General features: G+C 42.8%; 1 protein-coding gene across 5 annotated transcripts in view; it reads left to right on the top strand.

Annotated features, from left to right (window-relative positions):
* NDRG3 (NDRG family member 3) overlaps positions 1-18946 on the top strand; it is a 58781-nt gene that overhangs the window by 29068 nt on the left and 10767 nt on the right. For all 5 annotated transcript variants that reach the window (XM_082228675.1, XM_082228677.1, XM_082228674.1 and 2 more), the window contains 6 exons: positions 14080-14185; positions 14456-14576; positions 15757-15819; positions 16133-16193; positions 17517-17603; positions 18579-18635. In XM_082228675.1, coding sequence (XP_082084801.1) covers positions 14080-14185; positions 14456-14576; positions 15757-15819; positions 16133-16193; positions 17517-17603; positions 18579-18635 — 495 coding nt within the window. The remainder of the gene's footprint in view (positions 1-14079; positions 14186-14455; positions 14577-15756; positions 15820-16132; positions 16194-17516; positions 17604-18578; positions 18636-18946) is intronic.

Raw genomic sequence — 18946 nt, 5'->3', positions numbered from 1 at the left:
GACACCAGTGAATTTGATCATCCTTTTATGCCCTTTGGCTTGACTTGAAGCTCCCTCCACTTACCTCATTTGTTGGACCAGTTTGGTGTTCAGTGTTGTGCAAAGGTGAATTTAAGTTTGAAAAGGATTTAAGAGAATCTCTCAAGCATACACACACACACACACACACACACCACAAAACCGCCCAGCCATCCCAGCATAACTCAACACAAGCAGGCACAGAAATAGAGAAAATGCACATTTGAGAGCTTATGAAAATTACCCAGGGCAATTGCACTATAATTAATGTAAAACAAAACTGGTGAGTGTGACACGAATTGAGCATAAACCAGGTGATGCTTGCCACTTCTTTTTCTTAATCTTCTAGAGTGGATGAACAGTGAACTTGTGTCCATAGCAACCACTGAACAGGATGTTCCTTACTGCCACTTTATTAATTTTAGCTGCTCCTAAAATTGAGCTATGTACAGCCTTTGTGTGTTGATAAAGCTTCTTTGCCTTGTATGATACGAATGACAACTTCTGAGGACTGCCTGCTTCAGCCTTTTATTTACACAAGTTAAACACTGTGCATAAATTACAACATATTTAAGAAGGGTTGCGTGGGCAAGATTGAATCTTAAAATTTCCCATAGCCTTCAGCTGCTTCAGGCTAAGGTGCTCTTGAGAAGCCAAAGAACTACACAGTAAGATATAATGTACCTCACTGGAAAAACAAATGCACATATCCTTTATTAGGTTCAAGTGACATTCCACTATTTTAACGTAGGTGATGTCCCTTTGAGTCAAAGACAGTGCAAATGGTCTCTCATACCTGGGTTAATTAGAGTGGCACCATTTTTAGAAATCATGTGGGCACACCAGAAGCTTAGGCATAGATGCAGAGGGTCTCTGCAGTTAGATAATGGAAAAGGAAGGGGGACATGGTCACATTTAGCTTCAAAGGAAATTTGAGGGGGAAAGGAAGTGGGCAGCTGAGCAAGCAAGGACCTTGAACTGCATCTTAACTCCTTCAGCTGTCAAATACTGAAACTGCATGGCTAACACTCTTTCTCATAGATAATAGTCACATCAAGAATTGTGAAAAGAATTTAGTTCTGTAGCATCAGCACCTCAGGCAGCAGCATCTGTCAAAACTTTAATGGATATTGCTTCCTTATATTTGACCGACTTCACAAGACAGCTGTTAATGTGCATCTGTTAAACATGTATGCTTTGAAGCCTCTACTAGGTTAAGACCTGCAGGAAGTGCCTTGGAGCCTGCCTTTATGTAGTGGGTTAACCTTGAAAATAGGTCCCAGTCCCAGGGAACATTCTGAAGGCACATGAGGCAGCAACTGTGTGAAAAGCTAAGCAGTTCTGGGTCTAGTTGTTGGCTGGTTTTGAGACAACATGGCAACCTTGAATCTGAGTTCTATGTTTGTGGAAGAATGCCAGAGAGATAGATAGTATCTATATCTATCTATCTATCTATCTATCTATCTATCTATCTATCTATCTATCTATCTATCTATCTCTATCAGTCAGAAACAGGGGTTGCCACTGTGATGCCCCCACATGTTGCTAGGCTCTGACTCCCATTATTGGTTTTGCTGGCTGAGGCTGATGGGTGCTGAACTCCAACATCATCTGGCAGGCCCTGCATAGATTACAGTCAGACAAAACCGTTGAGATTTTGTTGATCTATTCACCAAGAGATTATTGGACTCAACCTGGGAAAAAATACTTAAGGTTGCTTCAAACACTTGACTGAAGGGGTCATTTTCATTGCCATTTTAACAGAAACCACACTCCCCCCTCCAAAAAAACTGTTTGTCTTTGTTCCTGAAATAATGTGTTCTTAATTAAGAATGTTTTTTATATCTAAAGTACCTGGTGTAATAGCTGCTCAGTTTTGTTTTCCTTGGGCAGCTCTTAAATAATTTGCATCTTAGACTTCGCTTACTGATTATAGTTCAAGTAACCATAATCTGGGGGCAAGTGGCAATTGCTTGTGGGTGAGTAGATAAGTGTGAAAGCTGCTTTGTGGATGCAGTCAAGATTCTCCAGATAGGAAAAAGCACCAAAAAGAGTTTTGTCTGACTACTTCACTTTCTCTTGATTCTCTGAGGGTAGAATAGGGAGGAAGCAGAACCACAATAGCAGCTCATATCATGTGAAGGGCCCGGTTGAGACCTGTTTCTCCTGGCCCGCCTAGTCCCGTGAGAAATAATGATGCGTATAGCCTGGTTCTTATTCCTTTACTAGAAACAGCACTGAATAATTGCTGGGGTGTGTTCTGGCCTGATTGGACAGAAGAAAATAGCCTCAGTTTTGTGTTTCCCCCTAGATCTGCTCTTTATGAATGAAGTCAAGACCCTATGGACTCATATTTGTATCATATGGAGTAGCTTTGCTATTAAATATAAAATTTGATATCTCCAGGTTTGTGCAACCTAATTCCCATTCTTATATCAAACAAGATATCATGTTGTGACTGGAATCTGCAACAAAATGTCCCAGTGTATCCTACTTCCTAAAAGGAGTTACGGTATTCTGTTCAGGTTTCTAACCAACCATTCCCTCCAATCAGGGTATTCTCTTTGCTTCCACCTAGCAGTTCCATTTTTTGTTTCCAGTGTCATTCTACAACCCATGGCAACTAAGCATGTTCAGTCCTCATTGGGGTTCTGCCCCCTTTCAAATACATTTCATGTAGGGTTGCCATATTTCAAAAAGTGAAAATACAGACACAAAAGTTGTTGAGCTTTTTTGAGGTTTTTAAACTACTTTTAAGCTTCCTATATGGGCTGCCTGGATATTTTAACTGATTTGCAAAAATTCCGCCCGCATGCCATTTTTAACTGATGAATCCTGGCTATGTCTGGGAAATTCTGGACATGTTGTTGTTGTTGTTGTTTAGCCGTTTAGTCGTGTCTGACTCTTCGTGACCCCATTGACCAGAGCACGCCAGGCACTCCTGTCTTCCACTGCCTCCCGCAGTTTGGTCAAACTCATGCTGGTAGCTTCAAGAACACTGTCCAACCATCTCGTCCTCTGTCGTCCCCTTCTCCTTGTGCCCTCCATCTTTCCCAACATCAGGGTCTTTTCCAGGGAGTCTTCTCATGAGGTGGCCAAAGTATTGGAGTCTCAGCTTCACGATCTGTTCTTCCAGTGAGCACTCAGGGCTGATTTCCTTCAGAATGGAGAGGTTTGATCTTCTTGCAGTCCATGGGACTCTCAAGAGTCTCCTCCAGTACAGTGGTGCCCCGCAAGACGAATGCCTCGCAAGACGAAAAACTCGCTAGACGAAAGGGTTTTGTGGTTTTTGAGCTGCTTCGCAAGACGAATTTCCCTATGGGCTTGCTTCGCAAGACGAAAACGTCTTGCAAGTTTGTTTCCTTTTTCTTAACACCGTTAATACAGTTGCGACTTGACTTCGAGGAGCAACTCATAGAACGCGGTGTGGTAGCCTTTTTTGAGGTTTTTGGTGATTTTTGAAACTTTTCCAAAACTTTTCCGACACCGTGCTTCGCAAGACGAAAAATTCGCTAGACAAAAAAACTCGCGGAACGAATTGATTTCGTCTTGCGAGGCACCACTGTACCATTCTGGACATATAGCAGCCCTATTTTAGACTTCTCAAAAAATGCGAGGATACCTTGATCACCTTTCCCAGCAGCTCCAATCTGCCTGCAGCCACTTTGCTACTTACCACCTGAGCTTGCCATTGGAAAGAGTGGGGTTTAAAAGTCTTCTTCTTTTTGCGGTTAAGGCTTGTTCTCAATTAGCCAAACCCTGCTCAGACCATATAAACTTTTAAATATATTTCTGTCCCTTTGTACAATTGAAATATGAGAATGTAGGGGCTTGTCCTACTTCTTGAGCAGATGATAGATTAAATGATCTGCAAGGGTTGTCTGTGGGCGAGCAGATGGTGTCTGTGGCCTCCACTGCTAGTAAAGTCATGGGTGCATCTGTATTATTGTGCCTGTCTTTAAGAGTTCCGTCTTACATTTAGTCTGCCTCTGTTTCTGTTTTGCAGTTGCTGCCAGTCATATGTTTAATCTGACCCAATCGCTAACACTTGGAACAAACCTTATTATGAGGGACCTAGGAAGCCCTGAGCAATGAATAAGTGAATAAAGATGAGCAATAAATGTTTATATTCTGACACTGTCCACAGAACAAGGTTGGGACAAGCAAGGTTCCGAGAGATTTCACACTGGTGTGGAGGAATTTCAGCCAAGGAGTTCCTTCCATGGTTACTGTCTAAAAACATGATGATTACTCCTGAAAATGTGAAATGCTTTGTGCTTGTCATGAGCCCCATGATCACGACTGGTTCAGGGCAGTTGCTGAAAGAAGAGTCAGAGGAGGAGGAAATTGCAGAAGATAACTGGCACATCAATCCATTCCTGTTTCCTTTAGAGAGAGGGAAGGGGAGGCAGTCCTACTGGCAGCCTCTCAGTCCCCATTCATGGGGTGGAGGGGTTTCTTATCAACAGGGTGGGTGTCAGTCAGACAGTGGGGGAGGTTGGACAGCTGGAAGAGTCCCGAAGCCTGTGTCTCTAAGTGCATCAGTCTTGTTGAGTGACTGTCTCATGAGTGAGCACACCCAAACTGCTCCTCTAAAAGCTGTTTGTAATAACTCTCTGAGCTCTCGAGGCATCACAGAAACTCTAGAGATTAGTTCACTTCTTATGTGGTGCAAATAATGCTACTGGTAGTCCTTTTAATTTGGAACATTCTTTTTCTAACCCCTTAGGGTAGCTAACCTGTTTTTGGTCCAAGGGCTGTATTGTTACATGGCCAGCCCTATGGGGGCTGCAAGTCAAAGACAGTGTGGTCAAGGTGTAAAAGGATGTGCAGTGAGAAGTGCAGTTCCCAAGGCTGCCTTCACAAACGCTCTCCCTTTAAAAGAAAAAGAAATATTTAGTATTAAATTGAGTAAAAAAAAAAAAAGCTTTTGTCTAGGTCCCTGGAGGTGCAAAATTATTTTTTTAAGCTACATGCTAAATTGACAAATTTGGTGGGCCTGGCCTTCCCAAAATGTTTTGGCATCATAACATCACAGTAGGAGATCCAGCTCAACTCAGTTGAAAGATTTAAATAAAGTTAAACATTATGGGTGAATCTTGTGGAAGCCACAAAAAAACTTTGGGGGCTTGATACAGCCCATAGAGCATTGTTTCAGGAGATTGTAGTTATGCATGGGAATTGAGGGGAAAAGGATGGAGATAGTTATGACCACGCCAAAATATTCCTGTCCAATGCTCCTGCCTTGCCAGGTATTGATTTTGCATGAGGAATTCGTGACCCCAGCAGGCAGAAAGAGAATCTGTGAAAACCCCAGCAGTGTAATATATATATAACCTATCTATATTAATTGATTACATTATGAAACATCACCAACAATGTTTCAGAGTAGTTGCCATGGGTGTTTGATGATAACAGTGACAGCCATTATTTCAGTGGCACAGATGAAGCTGCAGGGGAACGGGGCGGGTGGGGGCTGCTTACTCCAAATTGCTTTGGAGTTCATGCATTTATTGTTTCACGAGATCTACTGGCTGCTATTTTCAGAAATTGAAGGACACCTTGTCCATGCCTTTGCTTCCTTTCCTTCTGTTAACATCTGTAGTAGTTTGCTTGTAACAGCAGGAAACCATAGGAGAGACATATTCTGTCTCTCATCTGTCAAGGTGAATGAACATCAAGATGTTTTCCCTTTCCCCAACCAGGTGCCCTTTATTTATTTAAAGTATTTATAAACCACACTTTCATATAATATATCACAAAGCAGGATATGGAATAAAAACACAGTAGTGAGAACTAGTTGGCAAAGGATTTCAGATTTGAAAAGGTCTGTCTGAATAATACGGTTTTCAGAAGGTATCTAAAAGCAGGGATGACTCCTGCCAAACCCCTATAGACATGGAGCTCCACAGAGCAGGGTCAGCCACACTAAAGCCTTGGACTCTAGTAATTGCAATCTGCTCTTGTATTGGAATGTGCCGTTCCAAAATGCAACAGCTGGATTACTGGTTGGGGTTCAGTTTGGGTCCCATATATCCCCTGTGCTCAAACAGCTGCACTGGTTTCCAGTTTGTTTCTGGGCTCAATTCAAGGTGCTTGCTCACATTAATGTTCAAAGCCCTAAATGACTCAGGCCCCAAATACCTGAAAGACCATTTTCTTCCCTACAGACCCTCTCAGGTGATTGGTATGTTCTTCCACCTTCAAAAGCTTTGAGGGGTGGTGACCCTGGAAAGGGCATTCTCTGTGGCAGCCCTTAAGCAGTGGAACTCACTCCCTGCAAAGGTGCATCTGGCAATTTTATTATACAGATTCTGACGAATGCTGAAGATGCACCTCTTTTTCCTGGCTTTTGATGCTTGTGCTGTATATCTTTAGGACCCAATGTATTTGTAAGTTGCGCTAAGCTGTTTTTAATATTGCATTGTTATGTTGTGTTTTAATGTTGTAACCCACCCTAAGACCTTAGGGTGAAGGATGGGTAACACATATAGTAGTAGTAGTAGTAGTAGTAGTGGTAGTAGTAGTAGTAGTAGTAGTAGTAGTTAGGCCAGCCAAACCTCAGGGGCACATGGGGCCACCAGAAGGGCCCCATCAGAAGACCTTGGCAATCAAGGCAGAGCATGAGGAATCAGGAGATCCTCAAGGTCCCTTGGGCCCAAGTTATTTAGGGCTTTCTGAATTAGCACAAGACCCTTGAACCTGGTCCAGTAGCAGACTGGTAACCAGTGCAACTCTTTCAGACGGTGGAGTAACAAGTTGCCATCAGCCTGCTCTTGTGAACAGTTTGGCTGCTGCATTCTGCACTACCTGAACATATTTTATAGCTAAAACAATGCAAAACAGACACTAGTGGCAAAAGCCTATCAGAACAAAAATGTATTCACTTGTTTCCAGAAAGTGTAGATAGTGAGTGCCTATTGTATCAAAAGGAATGCTATTCCACAAAATGAGGGAGCCACTCTGAAAGCCCTGCTCAGTGTTACTGCAGATAAACATCCAGGAGAAACTTTCCTACAGACCACGGGGATCTACTGATATACAAGGGATAAGACAGTCTCTCAAGTAACCTGTTCCTGAGATTTGCTAGTACCAACACCAGCCTGGTAGCACATTGGCAGCCAATGAAACTCCCATAAGTGAGGTGCTGTATGCTGACGGTAGTTTGCCCTACAAGCAACCTAGCTGCTGTAGTCTCACACTGATCTTATTGCAGTAATCCCAACCATTGAACTCAGGGAAGGTCCTTACTTCTGAATAGACGTCCATACGGTTGTGCTGTAAATAAACATATTTCTAGGGCTTATCCTTTCTGGTCTTCAAGCAGCCGCATTTTCAGATTAAACAGACTCCTGACTTTGATGAAGGAATAGATTATTCCCTCCTAAATTGCCCTGGTTCCAGTTTATTTTTCTAAGAGCAGTGTTTTGTTCAGACTAATTTGCTTATTGCTCATAATTTTGAAATCTATATTTTGCTGAACAAGGGATGCAGGGATTGGAAAATTAATCAATACAATCTTGGTGTAGGAACGCCTTCTGGTCCAATCTTTATAAGACTAGTTCCCCAAAGCTGTTTCACCTAAGAAGTGGTTTACTGATTTCAGAGTAGTTTCAAGCTTGTACAGTATTGTGTGTTCTGGGGAAGACTTGGCTTCACCTCATTCTTTCAGCGTTCTTCTGTGGTAATTTAAAAACGGATGTATAAGGCAGCATGGGGCCCAAGCAAAGTTTTAACAGGGATGTGATGTGTGCAGACACAATTGCTGACTGGACTGTGCCCTTGGGTGCATGCTGTGTTTAAGGACTTCACATCATTAGATTGCATATTTTATCTCTCGACAATGCTTGGATTTCACAAAGCATCACTCTTAATTTACACCTTGATCTATTTATACAAAATACCATAGAAACCAGTGCCTGCTTGCATAGACTGTGCTGTTTTTCTATTAATATTTTAGCTCTGTGTGGGTATGAATAATTTAGTTCAGTGTGCTAGTTTTAAAATCTGAGCAACTAGCTTCCCACAGTTCTTCTGAACAAACATAACTTTGTGGCCGCAAAGCAGTAAATACGTAGGCTATCATAGTCTTGTGAATATTTTAGTTTCCTTGTTACATCCATGTTCTGCAGTTCCTCCAAGGAACACAAGATGGAATGCATCATTCTACCACTCCCTATTTTATCCTCACAACAACCCCATGAGCTAGTGTAAGCTAAGACAAGTCGACTGCCCCAAGGTCACCCCTTGAGTTTCATGGCTGCCTGCATGGGGATTCAAACGCTGTTGTCTCAGGTCCTAGTCGGATGCTGTATCCACTACTTCAACACACTGAATCTGAGGACAGATTTTTAAGAAAGAAAAGCAGTTGGGATGAATTGGCAACTTACCCTTCTGTCCTTTTATCAGTTGAGAGTCCAAGGAAAATCTACAAGTGAAGAGGACTAAGGTCATATGCTGTGAGGAACATAAGTGCTCTTGCCCTTGCTCTGGCTTCTTGAGCGCATTGTAAAATTTATTAGTTTGCCCTTTTCTCACTTGAATCATGGTTGGTTCCTTTCCGCTGTAAACATTTCCCTTGCTGATCAGGAGCCAAAGATGTCATCTGCAGAACTCTCTCTGTCTAAATGCTTTTTAAAGCCAAATGGGCCAAAGAGGACTGAAATCAGTCGAGTCTGGATTGTGCTAAGTGTCTGCAACAGAGATTTATTTGCTTTGATTGATTGATCTTAAAAGCTCGGGTTATTGTGTATTCTGAAAGACGACTTGGTGTAAAGCCTTTTAAGTACCTTGGTCAAGCAGGGCATAACAATTAGCTCTGGTATGGGGTAGTTTTGTTTTTGTTTGGGTAAATGCTGGGATGGGTAAATGAATTCATCAGTTGGCAGTTTTGATAGGTAAGTGGAGCCTGCCCACCTGTCAGTCACGTGAAGTCATTATGACTCCAGGTGACCCATTTTTCCTTTGTAGTACAGCAAGCCACATGGAAGGAAAATCCAAAATCAGCCAAGCAGGACTTGAATTTACTGCCAGGCAGCTGATAGACGCTGATTTCAAGCTGTGCTTTCTGTAGGAGTCTGCTGTGCTGCTGAGAGTTCTCCCAAGGTGGGCTTGCATTGCCTGCCTGTCAGCTGATCAGTGGTGTCAGTAAGCCTCTCTTGTTGATGCACAATCAGGAGCATACTTTTAAGGAACTAAATTGGGCATTGGCAGCTGCTTCTCTACCTGCCCCTCAGGAAGGTGGGTGTGGTTTAGGGAAGACAGCCAAATTGGGACCTGTGCTGGGCCTAATTATGCCCATGGCCCATTTCTCATGGAATACATGGATATCTTTTTTCCTCCTGCCTCCTTTGCAAGCCTGACAGCATTTTCTCTAGCTAAAACTGCTTTGCTTTAAAGCTGCCTGTTGCTTTGTGAAAACGGTATTGTTAAGCTCTGAGTTTACATGAGGTTTTGCATTCTTTCCAGACCCATTATCCCATCCTGATTTTAATTTCTGCATCAAAACTGGCCAAACTGTCTTTAGGCTTTATTCCGCAACACTGAACTCAGTTTCCTAAAATTGTAAGCTTGGGTTCTGTAATAGATGCCAGACAATTAAAGCCATGCAGCTTTTCATAGCTCTTGCCATGAGTGGCATGAGCTGTCCCTTTTATTGTGCTCATGAAGCTGATACGGTCACATGTGCTAATTTTACAGTGCAGAGCAGAAACATCCATGTGTGGCCAGATCATGGAATGCATACTAGCTAACAGAAAGACAGGACTTTGAACTGTGTTTGCAGAGTTTATAGGCTAAAACTCTCTGCAGGTTTCCTACTTTAGTCCCTGAAATGACCCATTTCTTCAGTATTTTTTGTATAATTGTCACCAAGGCAAAATACATAGGGGTGGGGTTTTTTAAACACCTTGTATTTCTCTTGCATACATCTCAAACTTGCTTAATATTTTTCCTACCAGAAATAGTAATCCTCTGAGACTTACTGCATGTGTGCTCAAAGTTAGGAAAGTGTTGCTGATCTGCTTCTTAAATACCTTTTGCTAAATCTTTTGCTCTTGTTAATTAAACCTCTTTGTCTTTAAAAACAACGGTGCAGATGTGTCACTGTAATCTGTGCAGCCTCCTGCAGATAATGTGCAACTCGTGTCTTCACCCTTCCTGTACATAACATACACTAGCTTGCTCACACTTCAAATGTGAAAGCAGACGTCAGAGCTGCTCTTGATAGCCTCACGTGGGATGCCAGCAGCAGGCTGATCTTGAGAAAGCAATCAGACTTCACACCATGTTCACCTAATGAATCTTCTAGGGCAGGGCTGCTGTCTCCCCAAAGTGGGCGGGAAGCACTGCAAACTAAAAGGGGGATTAGTGCCATCTGCTGTTTAAATCCAGTCCAAACCGGTTAGTTACCCCACACCGCCTTTGGTGGAAATGTTTGGGAGTAACATCAATATTATTTCACGTATTTTCAGGCAATGTCAGTTCCTATACCTGAAACTTGGTCTATTTCAGTTGTGACTTAAGCCCTGTTCATGCAATACTCATGTGTAAAGGGCAAGTGTGGCGAAGGGGACCTTCAGGCCACGCATTTAGCACAACCCCCGAAGTCATGCTGCTGCTCTTCCAATTCCCGCCATTGTCCTGTTGAGCATAATGTCTGCAGCAGGGAGTCTTTTCTGTGCATGGAGCTCCCCTTTTGATTTACGATGCAGGACACTAAATCCTGCACAGAGAAAGCTCCTCCCTGCAGATGTTATGCTCAACATGGTGCAGATGTAGGAGCAGTTCACTACTGGGGGTGGGACTAAATGCATGACCCCATGGCTACTTTTCCTGTGCTTTCACTCTACATGCAAGTAGCACATGAACAGAGCTTAAGTTTCAGAGTCCTTATAACAGGCTGTCTTGTTGCATTACATGCACTGATATGTGAGCAATACTCATCTTCATCTGGGTAAAACTTAGTAAGGCATGTCTGTAGAAGGTTTTGTGCATAAAGCCCAACCTCAATATTTAATGAGGGGTGGAGGTAAGAACACCATGTCCACTGAATGCAGTTCAGAACATCAAATAGCTTTTAATTTATATGTAAAAAGTAATATATACACACACACTCAGACACACATACAGTGGTACCTCAGGTTACGTACTTAATTCATTCCGGAGGTCCGTTCTTAACCTGAAACTGTTCTTAACCTGAAGCACCACTTTAGCTAATGGGGCCTCCTGCTGCCGCTGCACCGCCGGATCACGATTTCTCTTCTCATTCTGAAGCAAAGTTCTTAATCTGAAGCACTATTTCTGGGTTAGCGGAGTCTGTAACCTGAAGCGTATGTAACCTGAAGCTTATGTAACCCGAGGTACCACTGTATATTGACACCAACTCCTAATCAGAAGCGGCACACTGAACTGACCACTTGATTGCTAGCTTAGGAGTTCAGAATGAAGGCGAAAAGGAAGGATTTGAGCCGTAGAATCAGCTGTGTCATGTTGCTCCAAGTGGACGCTGAGTTCTTGTCAAAAGATGGCGCCTTCTGTCCAGGCTGTAAGGATCTTTCCCCAAGCCACTGGGAGATCAGATGTCCCAACTCTTCTTCTTTCACACTCTTTGGCCTCATCCACACTTCCACAATAGATCAGAACATGGGGAAAGGGGTGGTTGCTCTGGCTGAGCGCTAAAGAGAAGTTTTCCGGGGATGGGGGACGGCAGGACAAGTCGAAGTGTGGATAAGCCCTTTGTTACCTTTCATTTGTTTTCAGATTTATTAGGGTTTTTTTGGGGGGAGGGGGTTGCTGAGGCTTTACTTTCCCTGCCTACATTGCTTTGCCCACTCCAAATTATTTTTCTGAACATACCTGCAGTTGCTTAGCTGCAGTGCCCAGCTGCTAGGAAACAACAGCTGTATCCCATGAAAGCAGACTGCTGTGGTCATACTGTCAGTTGACCTGGGAAAAGAAAAGACAAAGGAGTACACCCTTATACAAATCCAGAGTGGAGTCCCTAAGACCATGGGATGGCAGCTTTTATGCTTCCTTCTGGCAACTCCTGCAGCCAAGCTGGTGCCAAACGTATTGCTCTACTTTCCTTTGGACCACATCAGCGAGGCCAAGAGGGGTTCTTAACGTCTGGGCAGCCCAGGACTTCCACACACACTACCCAGGCTTTCACCTCAGGCAGGTTACTTGGGGGCTGCTAACGTAGCAGTTTGACTTCACCCCTGAATATGCACTCCATTGTCTGTTGAGACAGACAGATGCCACAACAATAGTTTCTGGTGGGCACACTTTCACATATGCAGTTTATTTTTAACACAGATCTTTTGTAGTGTGTACGCCACAACCTTTTTCCTGTTTATGAAATACAGTTGACCTTTAGCCATATTATGATAATATTCCATGACCTTAATAAAAATGAAATATCGCCTTAAGATCTAGTAGGCCAGAGCAATCTTCCTGAAATCTAGTCCCCTCTAGATGATTTTGGACTCCAACTCCTTATCAGTCCCAGCCAGCATGACTAGTGGTCAGGGATGATGGGAGTTCTGGTCTATCCACAACTGGAGGATTTCAGGCCAGGGGAAGCTGTCTTAGAGGCTCGTACTGTGCTTCTACATTCTGCTTTTGCAAGAAGGGTTGCCAAGATCCTGCTCTGACTTTCATTTTAATTCCTTCCATCTTTGCTATCACCTTTGCCATTTATATGTAAACGACTAACCGAGGTCTTCCATCCCTGGTAACTTCATATACTTCATAGTTGCTAGTTTGCTTTCATTATTGCTTGGCATCCTTTTTGCATGTCTGCGTCTTCTTCAGAGGACAGTTTGGAGGGGTCACTAAATGACTGAGAAAGGCTGACCAGGTGGCTTTCAGAGAGAGAAGCAGATACCATGTATTAATATGGAGAAGAAATTTCCATATAAATTAGTGAAATTTACATGCAGCTAAATAGGTTTTGAGCCAGGCATAACTCACAATGCACTATTTGGGCACGTTAAATTTCAATAACTCAAGCTGATGTTTCTATCTTAAGGGGCCTTTTTTGTTTCTAATCATCATAGAGTATCTGCTTTCATAAAAGCTGCTGTACCAGGTGTATTGACAATGTTTGTGTTTTCCTCTATACAGTGGTACCTCGGGTTACAAACACCTTGGGTTACAAACACATCAGGTTACAGACTCCACTAACCCAGAAGTAGTACCTCGGGTTAATGGCGCGGCAGGCCCCATTAGCTAAAGTGGTACCTCGGGTTAAGAACCGACCTCCAGAACGAATTAAGTTCGTAACCAGAGGTACCACTGCATCTGCTATCTGTTTTACAAGAGTCCCGTGAGTTCCGATTAGGGCTTGGGATAGATTAGAATAACTGCCAATGTCTTTCAGTTCAGTGCATCCATTGCTGCTTTCACTCAGACTGCTTTGGTGTGCAACCTGATATCATGATGTATCAGGCACCCGATTGGTTGTCAGGTTCCTGAACTGCTGATGTAGGTGGCAAGTATATGATATTGTGAATGGGACATCTACCATACCATAGGAAACACATATGCTCTGCATCCCTTAGTGAGAAGTAAGAGGGTATACAGCTGGGCTTTTTCTATTGTGACACTGGCTATGTGGAATTCTCTTCCTTGAGAGATCCAGCTGGCACCTTTGCTATGCAAGTTCTACCAGCCACTGGAAATGTGTGTGTGTGTGTTTTTAAAGCATTTATTGAATTGTGCCTGTGTTTTTTTAAGGTTTTTATTGATAGAATGAAACATGGACAGAATAAAACATATATACCCTCCCCCTCCACAACTTGCCAGTGGTAATATGTATGTTTCGTTATCATTTCTCTTTTAGTTGACAAAGCAGTATTCCAACTTGTTTTAGTGTGACCATTTTTCAACTCTTTTGTTATTATTTGTAAGTCACCTTGAGTGCTCCATGTCTAAACAGGAAACACATTTCCTCAATGATTAATAAGCCTGTTGCTGGGGGCTCACTGCTTCCCAGCCAAGATGTCTCCTCAGCGCTTGTTTTCTCTAATAGCCAGGTGGGTTGTTTGTTTTTTCCTATAGGAGCATGACATCGAGACAGCTTGTGGAGTTGTTCATGTCACTATGCGGGGCACCCCAAAAGGAAACAGGCCCGCCATCCTCACATACCATGATATTGGCCTAAACCGTAAGTCCCCTTTATTTCTAGGTAAGCAGACCTAGGCAATTTTTGGATTGCAAGTTCAGCAACTATATTCTTACTGGTGACTTTAAGGACAAGAGAGAACCATGGCACACATTCGGTTCCAGCCAGCCTTCCTTCCTTCCTTCCTTCCTTCCTTCCTTCCTTCCTTCCTTTCTTGTTTGGTGTGGTCACAGTCACAGTGCAAAACATGAACCTAAAGTCAGAAAGGAGCAGTGCTTTCAGACTTGGTCATTCCCAGCATTTTTCTTACAGATAAGTCCTGCTTCAATGCTTTTTTCAACTTTGAAGACATGCAGGAAATCACTCAGCACTTTGCTGTGTGCCATGTCGATGCCCCAGGACAGCAAGAAGGGGCTCCCCCTTTCCCCTCTGGGTAAGTGCAGTAGCATCTCTCTGATCTCTTTCCCTGGGGCTGCCTGCGCCAGGTTTTAAGACCAGTCTCTGAGGTCCTGTTGTATGGCATGTTGATAAGACACGTCAGACAGATTGAGACAAGGCTTTTTCAGTGGTGACACCCTATTTGTGCAATTCTCTCCACTGGGAAAAAAGAAAGCCCGGCTTTAAAAAGAATTCTTCAATCCAAGTTTCATTAACTGCTGCATTGTAGTTTAATTGCTACTCTCATTTTTTTATGTGGTCTCCGTTTTGTAGTTTTCTATAGTACTTCTGCTATATAATGTTGTAAAGTTAAAGGTACCCCTGACCGTTGGGTCCAGTCGCAGACGACTCTGGGTTTGCTGCGCTCATCTTGCTTTACTGATTGAGGGAACCGGCGTTTGTCCACAGACAGCTTCTGGGTCATGTGGCCAGCATGACTAAGCCGCTTCTGGCAAACCAGAGCAGTGTACGGAAACGCCGTTTACCTTCCCGCTGGAGCGGTACCTATTTATCTACTTGCACTTTGATGTGCTTTCAAACTGCTAGATTGGCAGGAGCAGGGACCGAGCAATGGGAGCTCACCCCATCACGGGGATTCAAACTGCCGACCTTCTGATCGGCAAGTTCTAGGCTCTGTGGTTTAACCCACAGCGCCACCCGTGTCCCCTATATAATGCTGTAGCACTCCTTAATGAGGTGGAAGTTATGTAGATGTGATAATGTATGGATTGGAAGGATTTTGACAAGGGCTGTACCTAGTTCCTTGCTCTCCTTTTGCTGTACAGAATTCTACCGCTATTGTTGAGAGAGCTTGAAATACAAAGGCAAACAGAGAGAGCCAGACTTGCCATGCCTGTTTTTTGGGTCTTTGCTGTGGAGGTAGCTGTAGAGTCTCCCTTGGGAGCTGGGGAGATGTATGCTATTGGGAGTGTTGCCTGCAAGACGAAGGTCTCTTGTGAGCTACTTCAGCTTTTAAATTGTGTGATTTTGGTCAGTATACGTATTTATTCCCATATGTCATGCTTCAGCCCCAGGATCTATTATTATTGGAACCTCCTTGCAGAATTGTGTGTTTGACAATGTGCCTTGAAATAACATCTTTAGGTTTTGAGTTAATGTATGTCAGCTATTGGCAGCCTCTCTTGTTAACTAACACCCCCTTTTTATGGTTTCAGATACCAGTATCCCTCTATTGATGAATTAGCTGAAATGCTCCCTGCTGTTCTTACGCACCTGAGGCAAGTATACAAAGACACCCAGACCTTTAATAATTTGCTTCACTGCAGGATGTCCACATAGCATGTCCTCATTCCCCAGAATCTTCCCCGGGAATAGAGGAGAGACATGTGTTTAGGATGCATAGAAATGAAGCAGTTGCTCAGTTTCATTTAAATTATACATGCAGTATTTTTGTAACCACCCCATTGTTCTTCACCATGAACCACAGTAGCTCCCTTCCAGCAGATCACCCATCTCATTGCTGATCTAAAGGACGATGGCTGGGTATGTTATGGGCTTTGAAGCATGTTCTCACTTTGAACTCTCTTTCAGTCTGAAAAGCGTAATTGGTATTGGCGTTGGAGCTGGCGCTTATATCCTTAGCAAGTTTGCAGTAAGTAGCCTCTGACTGTTGATTTCCCTGTGTGAACAAATTCTGTCTCTCTGTGCTCCATGAATAGGGCTGCCTGTTTATAAAAACACACGTAGCAGAGATGAGTGCAGTAATGAGAAATACTGGTAAGAGCAAGTGGCCTGAATCATGGATGTCCCAACCCCTCTGGAGGAAGGACTTCCATAAAAAGTTGATGAAAGGTGAGACAGTTAATTCAAAGTGATGGATAGATCCTTGTGGGCTGCTATTCAATTCCAGGAGGGTGATCACTCAACAAACCAGTAAATTTACTGTTAAAGGTAAATTTACCCCTGATCATTAGGTCCACTCGTGGCCGACTCTGGGGTTGTGGCGCTCATCTTGCTTTATTGGCCGAGGGAGCCGGCGTACAGCTTCCGGGTCATGTGGCCAGCATGACTAAGCCGCTTCTGGCAAACCAGAGCAGCGCACGAAAACACCGTTTACCTTCCCGCTGGAGCAGTACCTATTTATCTACTTGCACTTTGCTGTGCTTTCGAACTGCTAGGTTGGCAGGAGCAGGGACCGAGCAACGGGAGCTCACCCCGTTGCGGGGATTTGAACTGCCAACCTTCTGATTGGCAAGTCCTAGGCTCTGTGGTTTAACCCACAGCGCCACCCCCATCCCTTAAGTGCCAGTTAAGTCTACTAGTCTTCTCATGTATTATTTCCCAGGCTAAACTGAGCTCTTTGGCATACACCCTTAATATTGTGGCTATTTCATTTCATTTTATTGTATTGCATTTATATACCACCTTTCAAGGAGCTCATACATGGTTGCCTTATAGTTACTGTGGTCTAGGCTAGTCATTCATACTCCTTTGCGTTTTAAAGCACAGTATTTGGGAACATACACACTAGACATGTTCCTCAAAAAAGAAGTTCATTTTGAATTGAAATGTATTAAATCCTCATTTTCCATTTCCATTTTTTTTAATCTAACCAGAACTTAAGAAAAACAGTTAAGTTATTTTATAAAAGTTTCATCTTTCTGGCTCGTGTTATCTTGCTTTTAGGAACAAAATTATATATAATCAAGTACGCTTTACTAATCGAGACTGAAATCAGTAATTCAGTTACTGCTAATGAAGAGTAAGGTTGTACCATATCTTGAACCTTATTATTACATTATATAACAAAAGTGGTCTGTTTTTCAGGTTAAAAAACTCTCTTTCCTTACTCTTATCATATTAGACAGCTGAGTCACATAAGCCGTGTCCCAGATTCTCATGCCAATCTTTGGGGGAAAGGGAGGATTAAATCTTTTTCTACCTGCAATTTACAAGTGGTTTTTTTATTTTTTAGTTGCATCACCCTGACTTGGTGGAAGGTCTGGTACTTGTTAACATTGACCCATGTGGAAAAGGATGGATGGACTGGGCAGCATCCAAGGTAGGATTGTTCTTCCATAATTGGAATGCCAATGCTGATTTACATTATTCAGTTACTGGAATTAGGTTTTAGTGAATGCTTTGATATTATTGATGACTCCTTTGCCTTTCATTGGTTTGCTTTTTTAAAGCAAAGGTCAAACTCTTCTCTTCTTTATTCTAATTACTTACGTTGTATCACTAGAGATACCCAGCCATGTAGCTGACACAGAGCCAATGAATATACTTTTTTATATACCATATTTTTCCATCTATAAGACGCCCCCTATTTTGGGGGACTCAGATTTAAGAAAAAGGGGGGGGGAGATGGCCCAGAGCAGAGGTCAGCAAACTTTTTCAGCAGGGGGCCAGTCCACTGTCCCTCAGACAGGACTATATTTTTTTGGGGGGAATGAACGAATTCCTATGCCCCACAAATAAACCAGAGATGCATTTTAAATAAAAGCACACATTCTACTCATGTAAAAACACGCTCATTCCATGACCGTTCGTGGGCCGGATTTAGAAAGTGATTGGGCCGGATCCGGCCCCCAGGTCTTAGTTTGCCTACTCATGGCCTAGAGTATAAGACACCCCCTAATTTTTCAGGGGAAAAAATTAGTATTATAAACAGAAAAATACGGTACTTTTTCTATGGCAATGCATATGGAATGCAACAGGCAGTTTAAAAAATAAATAAAAGTGGGATGGAACTTTTAAACAAGAAAAAAAAATACTTTTGCCTTCATATGCACTGTTGCATAATTGTTTGCCAGATTTATGCACATGAGGGTAGCCAGTGTGGTCCCCTCCAGATCTTGGATTACATCTTTCATTAGCCCCATCATGTCTGCGCAGAAGTAAAATCCCATTGGATTTAATGTGGTTTCTTCAAAAGTAAATGGGTGTTGGAGTTGTGACTGCAGCCTGTTCTGTGTTGCTTGACTACCGTGTAGTGCCACCACTTGAAATAATTTGACTTTTCTTTTTTTTCCAGTTTTCTGGGTGGACAACAAACATTGTGGACATTGTTCTGGCTCACCATTTTGGTCATGTAAGTCAACTGCTGGATCCAATATCGAAAATGCCTATTAATATAAAGAACTTTAAATAAAAATGAACTGCTTTGATCCTAACCTCAGTAGCTGCTTACAATAACATTATTACTGTCTCAGTTTTGAGTTGTTGAATGAGTAAAAAAAAAGTGTGTGTTGACATTCTGCTCCCCTTTTCTTGAGCATTCTGGGATGACCAGGCATTGCTAAACATTCCAGCATTGGAATATTTCCTGTGTGTTGATTCTTTATGTGTATACTCATGCTGCAAGTACATGTATATGTGACCTCCCACTATCTCTCCTTCCTT

The sequence above is a fragment of the Podarcis vaucheri genome, assembly GCF_965113315.1.
Source record: "Podarcis vaucheri genome assembly, chromosome: 6".
Classification (NCBI taxonomy): domain Eukaryota; kingdom Metazoa; phylum Chordata; class Lepidosauria; order Squamata; family Lacertidae; genus Podarcis; species Podarcis vaucheri.
This window is presented reverse-complemented; position numbering and strand designations above follow the sequence as displayed.